Here is a 12,124-nt window from a genome sequence, read left to right on the forward strand (position 1 = left end):
AAAAAACACGTTTACTTCCTGCTGAGCCTTGCCCTTATCCTGAAGGAACTTAAATCAGCAGCAGCTTCACCAAGCGTTTATCTAGAGGAGCCATCAGACAAAGGTTGAAGCTGAAGCCAAGAATACCTTTGCATTACTGATCCAAAAACAGCAGCCCAAGAAAACGCATCTGCTACATCACAACTACACTTGATAGAATGATGAATCACCTGGGAGAAAGTCCCTAAAAAGGAAAGGACAGAAATTTTACTTTCAGAGTCTGGAAGTTCAGAAATCACCTGACAGACCTGGGAAAGCAGAGCCAACAAATACCTGGACATAAGGGTCTCATAAATAACAGACCTAAAAGACAAGGTAGCAGAGGTATAGACCTTTTTCCTAGGCTTTCCATGGCTCTATCTTTAAAAGAAGGCAGCAACTTAGGGGAAGGAAGAAACTGAGAAGGTTTGTCAGAAGCTACTGACACCACAGAGGTATTCAAGAGGTGCCTGTGTCCCAGCAGGACACCTGTACAAGAACCTACAGTCCTCAGGCACCCTATAGAGCCTATCAGGTTTCTTGGGGGCAGAAGGCTGAGAATCTGGAGCCTTACAGGCATTAGAAAAGGCATCCAACAAAGCAGCCAAAACCCAATGGACAGCAGAAGGTCTTGGAGAATCCATCTGCAGTAGCTAGAATCCCATTTAAAAAACTCCATCATCCTAGAGATAGTATCTCCAAAAAAATGTCTTAAAAGGGAGCATCAGGACTGGTAGACCCCTCTTCCTCTGATCCATAATCTAAAGAAGAAATCTCGGAGGAGTAAGTAAGGGATCCCTGAGCTAAATCTGCCTCCTCCCTCAGAGGAATCCTGTTCTCTGGGTCTCTTAAGGGGGTAGAGGACCAAGAGGGGGCTGGAACAGAAACTCCTTGAGGGGGTTTTAAAGCCATCAAAGGACTAAACAACCCCTGAGTGAAAGACGGCCATTCACTCTGTGGACCCTTAGGAGCTGAGGAAATAAGTACAGTCTTCTGCTTTTTCTTTAAGGGGATGTCTGCCTTAAAATTTGGAAGGCTCCAACCCTGGATGGCATTCAATAATTGTAGTAGGAATGACTTCTCTGACTAAAATTTGGGAAACACTCCTAGGCCCTTTGGAGATAATCAGTTGTGGTTTCCCTTGAATGTTTAAAGCAGACATCTGCAATGCCTCCCCACACGTGCCTAAGGTTGGATCCCACCAGCCTCCAACCCTGTTCACAGCAGAAGATTCCAACCATGAAGCCGGGTGAACCTCCGTGCTATCACTGACCTCAGGACAGGCATCCATTGGAGGCTGATAGCAGAAGATTCCAGCCTAGGTTTCTTGGCATTCTCAGATAGCTGCCCTTAGGAGTGGGAAGTTCCCTCCATTGTGTCTTTTAGCGAGAAGCTTAAGATGTTGATTCTCAAGATAAAGCACCAAAGAAGAAAGCCTGCTACGAAGGATTATGGGAACAAAGGCCTGTTAGACAGAACAGGGTGTATGGTCATGTGAAGCACCAAGGCAAAACAGACACGGTTTGTGATGGTCTTTATGGGGAAATCTGTCTCCCACATTAGCATTTACCCTTCCTGGATGACATGAAATCCCAGAAGCAACAATATAGCAAAAAAAAAAAAAAAAAAAAAAAAAAAAATACCCCAACAAGACACTTATCTGTAACGACTTGGTGAACCATCATGGAATGGCAATCAGACAGAACCAAAAGATGGCACTTGGACTGGGGGCCAAAGAAGTTCTGAGGATGGTACGGCCGGACGTCATCTTTACCCCTTACGCTACTGCAAGCAGCATACACGTGATGTATGGTGTATCTTAAAGCAACCTCAAGGGTTTGGAATAGTGGCTGGATGTCGGGCCACCCTTGGCATAGGATCCATAGTGTAATGAATACTGCAACAATGAATTGGAAGGACATTTATTGTTATTCCATCATAAAACTACAAGATGGAAACTGAACTAAGGGGTGCTTATCTGTTCTTCCACGCCTGGCCCAATGATTTGTAACAAACGTTTGTATGGTTTCACAAGGAGGGGGGGTGGAGACGGTTGACCAGACACCCTCCTTTAAATTGTGATGTGGATACATCTGAGGGGGTTGTTACGGCCAGCATAAAGAGAGGAAGAAACTCTGGTAAGATGCAAGATTTCATCTGCAGCAGGATCCCTGAAACTGCAGCACTGACTTGCTTGAATAACATAACTAACCAAGTCCCAGATAACCAGAGAGTAACTACCAACCTGAGTGCTGCAGGAAGACTGGGAGTGAGTGGCTGTCTGCTCACACATTCTGAGTGCAGGGATTTGGCTATGTCCTGTAACAATACTGACACCCAGTGCTGACTGGGTGCAGAAGCAAGGAGCACACTGATTAAGGACATCCTCTTGTTCTGCCAAACAGACTAGCAATATAGATAGATTCGTTGCATGCATGAAGCAGGCATGTGTCTCTGGGCCAGCATGGCAGGCAATACCTTGGCAATATACATCCATACATCTGGGGGAAGTAGAGACCCTAAATCCTCTGACCTTCAGAGATGACTGCCGCATCTTGCCCCCAACAAAAGACATAGCCAAGGGATTGAAGAACGTGTGTACAAATCAGTTGCTGGGGGTGGGTAATGACTGCATGCACAGGCAAGAAAAAAGGGGAAGTTAGAATGCTATATGCACTTGAAGGACAGACAAGACAGGCTTACTGTTACCTGGTGTGAAGCTAATATAATACAATGCACTTTCAAGAACAGTTTTTTTTTCAGTATGTCAGAACTTCAGAAGAACTGTAAAAAAGGCAGTTTATATACAAGAAAATCACTGTGATAAGAACTGCAAAATTAGCACCTTCCATTTGACAAACTGTTAGACATGCATTACAAGACCTAAATAAACTACATGAACCAGCAGGCAGAATAAAATGGTACACAGACAGCTACTACAGCTTGCACTTAAGAAAAAAAATATAAGCATACATGTTCATGATCATTCCAGCTCTGAGATGACGTTAACAAACCAGCAACTGTTCTAGGGAAATCTCAAGAAAAATAATATTTGGAAGAAGGTAATACTAAATTCTTGTTATCAATGACTACTATTTGCAGGAGACACTTCCTTTACTACCCCCAAAAGAAAAACCCACACAAAGGGTTTGGTCATTCACTACCTTATTCTATATACTACTATTCCAGCAAACACAGTAAACTGCCTACCTATGATGCAAATATGTGCTCCGCCAGAATGGCAATAAAAATAGCTTTGAACTCATTTACAGAAGAAGTTACACACACACAAGAGCAAACTGTATTTGGTGGTTCCATTGTATTTACAAAATTAATTTTAAATTTTCTAACTTAAAACCAGTTATACAGAGCAGCACGCACTGTTAAATAAATCAACAGATATCTTTACTAATGTTCAGTGATTGAAAATAATTGTTAAAAAATCTTACTTTTTTTGTAAACAACTGCATACAAATGATTAACATTCACTTTTATTTAACATTTTTTTTTTTGCAGTAGGGCATTTTGTTAATAAAAACGCTTATGCTGGACAGAGTATGTTTTCCCTGCAGGCGCTTTACGGAAAAACAAGCTGTTTCCTCGACTCAGGTTACTCTGTAAATAAGAATGAAATATAGAAACATAAAAATTACTTTTTAAATTTTTTTTTTTTACAGCTGTTTGGTAGAAAGTACAGTTGTGCAAGAACTTATAACAGTAAATGACCTACTGATCACTGTTGCAATATTCCAAAAAAAAAAAAAAAAAAAAGTAATCACCCCTGACATCAGGCCAGGGTACCAAAGCTTAAGCCTCCCTAGATCATATGTCTGTGACCTCAGCTTGAGCAAGTGTAGGGGTATATAGGCAGACATATGAGCACAATTCCTCATAACCATCTTTAAAGTCAGTCGTCTGAAGACTCTTAAGAGAGTGACTGGTCATCTACGAAGGGCTACGGATGAAGTGGTATGAAACCTCCCTTGCTCCAAGGCATACCTCTCAACTGTATAGATTTTTGCAGAATGTCCAGATTTTTGCCTCAAATTTTTAGCCCATTTTTCATACAAGTGTTGTTTTCTGGCAAATTATTGGCAAGTCATTAACGACTGGAAACAGAAAATGATATACATTTCAGTTTCATACTTCATACCCTTTAGAAATTTCATGGTCAAGCAAAACGTGTTATTCAATAAACGTTCTAAGTTTGTAAGAACAATATTTAAAAAATTTCCCCATATTTGGGCCTTTGTCCATATTTCTTGCTCCAAGAGGTTGAGAGGTACGGTCCTGGGGTTCTGTCCGTAAGATAGGAAGACAGGTATAGAAAGAAGCATGGAAACTAATTCAGATGGAAGGAAGGTGGGAAGGAATACTGCAAAAATGTTCAGTAGGACAACCACTTATGAAAGTTCTTACACAACTGTAACTATGTCCTGACTGAAATCATTGTTGGCATTCCAAACAAATGGGTGATTCCAGAGCTAAGGGGAACATAAGGGTGGTTAAGTAAAAGAACTGAGGGCTGACATACTGACGGCGGCTCTGTACTTTGAAAAGGCATCAATCTTGTAGTGTTTGAAGACACGTACAGAAGACTAAGTGGCACCTTCCAACATGGTCCTGACATCCACTCCTTTGTAGAAGGCCCCAGAGGATGCCACTACCCTGGTGGAGTGAGCTCAAGGGTATGAAGGCAAGGACTTGCTATACAGACAGTAACAAAAGGATACAAACTTGGAGATCCAGCTTGTAATGGTTTACTTTGCATACTGGTTGGCCCAGTTTTGAATCCATGAGTGAGATAAAAATAGTTTATCAGATGCATGAATGGATTTGGTCTTAGCTATTTGTGAATGTCTAGAGAGCACAGTAGTCCCCCTGGTTCTGTGGGTTGGGGAATAAAGGAAGATTTATGATCTGGTTGAGAGACTGCTCATTCACTACTTTAGGCATGAATTAAGGGTTAAGCCCTCATGGCCACCCTGTCCTTGTGAAAAATAAGAAAGGGAGAAATGGCCATGAGTGCCTGAAGCTCTGAAAACCTCCAAGCTGAAATAGCAGCTAGATGTAGACAAGGAGAGATGGCTTACAGGTAGGCTTTAATGGAGAGTAAGTCAGATCTGCATGTGCGAGCTCACAGAGATATTTTCCTATGGGAAGTATCTTTGATTTGTTGGGGTCCTGGCTATTCCTATGGCACCAGAAAGAAAATATATTCCTTTGGGCTATGTAGGATTTTTGAGTGGTAGGTCTCCTTGCTTCTTTCAGAATTAATATTCTTCTGAAAAAGAGATCCCTGAAAGGAATAGAACCCTATCATACACAGGCTTATGTTTAGGGATGACAGGTTGGGATGCAGTGGTGATCCTTTCTGCTATTGATGAAATCTGCCTTACATGGCATTTTGCAGTGTATGCCCTTACCTAGATGAAACAGAGGACAGAAACCAAAGTTGTTTTGGCCAGAAGGGGAGTTACTTGTAAGTTTTGTTTTTTCTTTTTTTTTCTTTTAAGGTCTTTATTAGGACCCTTAGAACTAGAGGCAGATGGGGAAAAGGCACAGAGGAAAGTCCATGTCCACTGAAAAGAGAAGCCATGTGTCCCCCACGTGGAGGGAGAGTTGCTTGCTGCTAAGGCAAACGGATCTGAGGAGTGCACCAGCAGTGAATGATGTCCATGAAACCGGTCTGTTCAGGGTTTACTCATGATGGTCTTCCAAGGTCCTGCTCAATGAATCTGCCAACAATGTGTCCTATGATGGGATGCACATGGCGGGTAGAGACATGCTTTTCTGGGTGGCAAGGTCCCAGGCCTTTCTGTGCTAATCTGCACAGCTGGTATGATCTGGTTCTACCTTGCTTATGTATCACATGACCACTGTGCTGTCTGTGAACACTCAAACAGGACCTGGTCACCAGGTATGTGAAAAGACTTGAAGAGCTTGATGAGGGCACTCATCTCTTTCAGTCTGATGTGTTTGGAGTTTTGGCTGCCATCTATCTTGTACTCTGTGGGTACCTACACAAGCCCTCCATGCCTTGTCCAAGGCATTTGTGTACATCTCCTAAACTGGGGCTAGTGGAGTGATGGGGAGTCCTTGGTTGAGTTTCGTCTGGTCCGCCCACCGTAACAGCTCCCTCCTGAGACAAGGTAATAGGAGAATAACTATGTCTAAGGGGTGAGTGTGGTGGGACCAGGCTGTTTGTAGTTACCACTGAATTCTTCTCCTATGCAGTCTGGCTAGAGGGAGCAGTGGGATTGTTGTTGCCATGAATCCCAGAGCCCTTAGTATTTCCCTGACCAAACATCGGTTGAGGGAGAAAGGCTGTGGAAATAATTTGTCAGGTTCTGCACTTTTTCCTGAGGCAAGTAGGCCTGCAGCCCAGAAAAAAATATGTCCTGGGTGAGCTGGAGGGAGGACTTCTTATAGTTGACGGTGAACTTCAACTGTAAAAGGAGGCTGACAGCAAATTGGAAATGTTGCAGTAGGATCTGTGGTGAGGTATCCACTAAGTCTCCTCTTCAGTTTTTCCCTTGAAACTAGTCTAACTCTCAACCTAAGCACTCAAAAAGCATCTTACAGCCAAGCACTTGCTCAGACCTAATAGCAAATACTAATATACCCTGACATTGATTGCCCCAGCAGGGCAAGGGTCTTTATTTACCCCTCACCAACCAAGCGACTAAGCAGCTCACCCTACTATTCAGGCATGACCAAAGGGCAACTTCAGGTGCGCTCTCCAGTCCAGCTGGTGAATCTGGGTATCCTGAGGCAATGTTACAACTGCCTCATGTACACAGACAACCCTCTCCTCCTACCACAAAACACTAACATATATGAGAGATGCAATTATACAGCCAAATTGGAAGCTAAGCTGTCTCCACCCAAGATTGGAACAGACAGTCAAGAGGAGAAGTTTAACACTTGCACCACAAGTCCAGCCGCACACAGACCTACTAAAACAGCACTGGCAAAAAATACACAAATGCACAAAATCATACTCAGAGACGCTAAATAAAAACCTGCAAAAGCATCAGAGACCTCCAAAGCAGACACCCAAACAACCTGCACTTCCAGTCAACAAACCAGACAACACATAAAAGACAAAATCAGTGTGCAGCACAATTATAGCCGAGTGACGTCTCCAGGCGTTTCTGCAGTTACCTCCTACTGCTCCTCTAGGCGTCAAATATTGCCTGTTCATATCTGCATTAATAATTCCAAAACCATGCTACATACAGGGTATCAGAATATTTTATCTTGAAACATACATGATGGCAAACAACTGCATTGAAGTATGACCTCTGTCAGTTAGTATTGGTTAGAACGGTCAGGTGATAACTTAATTTTTTAAAGGCTGAAGCCACACCCACTGGGAGTTAAAGGTACACACTCAAAAGAGCTGTATTGAAGGGAATGAGTTAAGGCGAAATAACATACCTAACACACTAGTAATACGTGACTCTATAGTCAGGCACACTGATGTCCCACTCACTAGGCCGGACAAGCAGAAGGTTACTGTTAGTTACCTGTCGGGAGCCAGAATCCGCCACATAACACAAGCACTCAGGTCACTCCAGAACAAGTACAAATATGACTCTGTCATTGTTAATGTTGGTGTGAATGACCTGAGACGTACCTCCCTGGACTACATTTTTGAAATTTAATTTTTTTGTTAAGTCACATTGAAAAAGGCTTTAACAGCCGAAACCGGTTTGTGCATTAATAGTAGGTTGTTTTGACAACCTTAATAAATGTAATTTTATCCTGCTGCCATTGAGTGCTGGTCTCTCTTTTTGGATGGTTTACTTTTGGTTTGGACCGTGCACCAACAGTCCTACGTGCGTGCCTCGAGGTGTTGGACTACATGGAAAAAGACATGGAAGAGCTCTCTGATCATGTAGCCCAGGCTGGTATGACCCTGACCCTGAGTAGCATCCTGCCCTCACCAAGAATGATACCGCAGTATAAAGAAAAAATGATCAATTTCAACAATTGGCTAAGCTTCTGGTGTCATTCAAAGGGGATCCAGTGTTTCTCAGCCTGGGATGACATGCTCGACAAGCTGCGTTGCTTCGCAAAAGACGGCTTGCACCTGTCACCCCTAGGCTTTCTTATACTGGCCAAGGCTCTTGCTACCCCCATAATGCCTTTTTTAGGCAAAGCTCAAAAGTCAAACCACCTCCGTAAACAGCACAATTAACAAAAAACTGAGGGTTATGCTACTCAATGCCAGGAGATTAAATCTCAAAATGCACACGCTCAAAGCACTCCTCATTATGGAGAACGTCAACATCTGTGCAGTAACTGAAACCTGGTTCAAGGCTCCAGAGAGCACCCCAGCACTACCGGGCTACAACTCATACCACATGTTTCGGCCACAGAACACAGACCGAAGCACAAAAGGAGGGAGTGTATCCATATTCATTAAGGATACCTACACCTCCAGGTTAGTGGCACAGCATGATACCTCTGAGATCATCCATGTGCAACTAACATCAGGCAAATCTGCAATGCAAATTGTGGCCTGCTACAGATCACCCCCCATGACCCAGGACCACCACTCCACCTTTCTGGAGACAATGGAAAACATGAAGGTCCTACCAAACACCCTGATATTGGGCGATTTCAATTACCCTGCCATTCACTGGGAAAACTACTTGAGTATAAAATCCCAGGCCCAGCGCTTCCGGGAATTCATCAACTCAAACGGCCTGGATCAGCTGGTAAACTCCCCTAGCAGAGGTGAAAACATATTGGACCTGGTCATCACCAACATGGGCAACAGGTGTTCCACACCGGAGGTCAACCAGTCACTGGTTAGATCAAACCATAAACTAATCACTCTGGATGTCCACCCCCACCACCACCCCCAAACTAAGGAAACCATAGTAAAAAACATTTCTAAAGCAAACTTCACCTTACTTAAGAAAGAGGTGGTAAGTTTCACAGCCCCCACCGCTAAAGGATAACGCTGCCCAAGATGCAGAAATCTTTACAAATGCACTCTATGAGCACCTACAAGGATGCATGGATCGTGCCATCCCTAGCAAAACCAAGACTCACTCCTCTAAGAGAAGGAAACCAGTTTGGTGGACCCCTGCAATAAACAGGCTATACAACAGGAGGAGGAAACTAGTTCAGAAAAAAAGCAAATCCCAAGAAGGAAAGACATCCCTGATCAGTATCAGTAAGAAACTGAGGTATCTCATGAAATCATCCAAGGCTAACTTTGAAAGAAAAATAGCCAAGGATTCAAAAGATAACCACAAAGTCTTCTTTAGCTATGTTAAGAATCTAAGTGGCAACTCACATATATGCGCTGATGTAGTGCAAAATAGCACAAAATATACTGAACCTACTGATATTGCCAACATCCTGGCAGATAGATTCAGTGCAAACGTCACCCCCTCTCACCTCCAAAAGGGCCCACAACAATACCGGAAAAGTGTAATGTCCCAAAAATCACAGACGCACAGGTGAAAACAGCCCTTTCAAAAGCCAAAAACACAGCATCAATGGGACCAGATGGTGTCCCAGGCTGCGTCTTGCATGAACTAACCCCCCACCTAAACACGCTGTTCAACCTCAGCCTCTCCACAGGCTATGTGCCCATAGAATGGCACACAGCAACGGTTATTCCTCTCCACAAAAAAGGTCCCACAACTGACCCTGGTAACTGACCCTGGTCTGCAAGGCTATGGAGCACATCATCATGGAACTCATTAACAAAGACATTGGGAACCTCCAAACACTTGACCCGACCCAGTTCAGCTTTGTTAAGGGCAGATCATGCCTACTAAACCTGGTTGACTTCTTCAAGACAGTCACCAAGGCCATAGACGAGGGAAAGTTGGTTCACACAGCCTACCTTGACCTCGCCAAGGCTTTCGACACCATTCCCCACTCGGATATTACAGAAAAACTCACCAGCCTGAACATAAACCCCTACGTCACGTGATGGGTTGCCAACTGGCTTACAGACGGAACTCACACGGTAAGAATAGCGGGCTCCAGGTCCGACTCTTAACCAGTCACAAGTGGTGTCCTGCAAGGCTCGGTCCTGGGACCCCTACTGTTCAGCATATACTTGTCAGAAGTACAGGCAAACACAGGAGGACTATGGCTAACCAAGTTCACCGATGACTGCAAACTGGGAGCCATAACTAACTCTCCGGCTGACAGGGACATCCTCCAAAAGGGCCTTACTGAGACGGACACCTGGTGTCAAAGTCATGCCCTCAAGCTAAATGCCAAAAAATGCATAGCCATCCCATTTGAGAAAAACAAAACACCCATGAATTACCACAAAGGTGGCAGCCCCCTTAATACAGAAGGGGTAATAAGATATCTGGGGACCCAGGTAGATAGTAATCGCTCCTTTGACAATCATATTACCAAAGTAGTTAGGAAATCCTATGTGGCTCATCTAATTACTAAAGGGTTCGCATCTAGAAATAAAGAGGTTATAGCGCCCCTCTACTCATCAATCATTAGACCCATCAGAGTACAATGCCCCATTTGGGATGTACCTCACAAGCACTTCCACCAGCTGGAAAGACCACAAAAGTACCTCACCAAGAGGATTACTGGTATCAAACACATGTCCTATGCAGCCTGACTGAAAAAACTCCGGCTGTACTCAGTGGCATATCACTTACTCAGAGGTGATCTCTGCCTGACTTACAAAGCCATGTCCAACTCAGAATTGATGGACATGCTCCACCTAAAGAAATCCAAGTCACTGTGAGCCACGCATTCGTGAGCTAAATCTTGCCACAACAATAAATAGAACATGCTGGAGGGATAGATTCCTGTCACAGAGACTCCCCATGCTTTGGAACAAAATTCCAAATTACATCAGGCAGAGCCCCTCACTAACACTCTTCAAGAGAAACCTTGACGAGTGGATGGGTAACAGAAAATAAACCCCTGGGATCACTTCATTGGCTCTGCTTGACAGAGGATCAGTTAATTAATCAATGGAGCAGTGAAAGCCGACACACACTGGCTAGGCTTATAAATGCCCTCAGGCAGATAGTCTAGTACCTACCTATGAGGTAGCCTGAATTAGCAGATTGTCTAAGTAGGGAAAAAAAGGAGTTATGTACTCACCATAACGTTCCATGTGAGTTGTTCCATCTCACCTTCATTCATCACTGATGGGTTCGGACACGGCCGACTAGCAAGCTCAAAGTTCTCCAGTAGCTCGATACCCCACCCCTCATCCCACAATGCACTGCTGGAATTACCTCAGATCTTGTTTGCTGCATACCATATAATAGTACAATAATTATTCTGCCTAGGAATGAAGACACATTGAGAAACCAGGATGAAGACAGCCTCCAGGTCAACTACCAGCCAGGAGAGGGAAGGAGGGAGGGACGTGAGAATGAAGGTGAGATGGAACAACTCACATGGAACGTTATGGTGCGTACATAACTTCTTTATGTGAAGTTGTTCAATCTTGCCGTTCATTCATCACTGATGGGTAGTGTCACTACCACCCTGATCTTGGGTGGCTCACGGAAGTACACTCTTCAGAATCGTAGAACCAAATGAAGCCCTGTCCCTGGAGGCCTTATCCACTTTGTAATGAGTTATAAAAGTGTGAGGTTTAGACCAGGTAGCTGCTGCACAGATGTTATCCAAAGGCAATTTGGCTTGAAAGGCTGACTAGGTAGAAACTGCTCTGGTTGAATGAGCCTTTACCTTACTAGACAAGGGCATAATATGACAAGCATATGTATAGGTGATGCAATCAGACAGCCACTTAGACAGGGTTGTTTTAGCAACTGGTATAACTTTCCTGGTCTCAGAAAAGGACACAAAAAATCTGATCTGATTTCCTAATGTCTTTGGTTCTGTCCAAATAAAATCTAAGTTGTCTACAAACATCGAGTTTATGCAACATATATTCCAATTTGTTGGTATGATTAGGGAAGAAAACGGGTAACTCAATGACTTGATTAATGTTAACCACAGAACATACCTTGGGCAGAAAGGATGGATTAGTCCTGAGAGATACTCTGTCAGTATGGAAGACCATGTAAGGGGGCTTGATGGAAAGGGCTTGGAGCTCTGACACTCTACGGGCTGAAGT

At 43.7% G+C, this 12,124-nt stretch overlaps 1 protein-coding gene across 1 annotated transcript in view; it reads right to left on the reverse strand.

The window, feature by feature from the left end:
* Positions 1-3,318: 3,318 nt before the first annotated feature.
* The window catches only part of MTCH2 (mitochondrial carrier 2), a 1,452,460-nt gene continuing 1,443,654 nt past the window's right edge, over positions 3,319-12,124 (reverse strand). The window contains exon 13 of the mRNA XM_044059351.1: positions 3,319-3,633. Within this exon, the coding sequence (XP_043915286.1) occupies positions 3,547-3,633 (87 nt within the window). The 3' untranslated portion in view covers positions 3,319-3,546. The remainder of the gene's footprint in view (positions 3,634-12,124) is intronic.

Source organism: Protopterus annectens, chromosome 17.part0 (genome assembly GCF_019279795.1).
Source record: "Protopterus annectens isolate FY-2018-M chromosome 17.part0, PAN1.0, whole genome shotgun sequence".
NCBI lineage: Eukaryota > Metazoa > Chordata > Ceratodontiformes > Protopteridae > Protopterus > Protopterus annectens.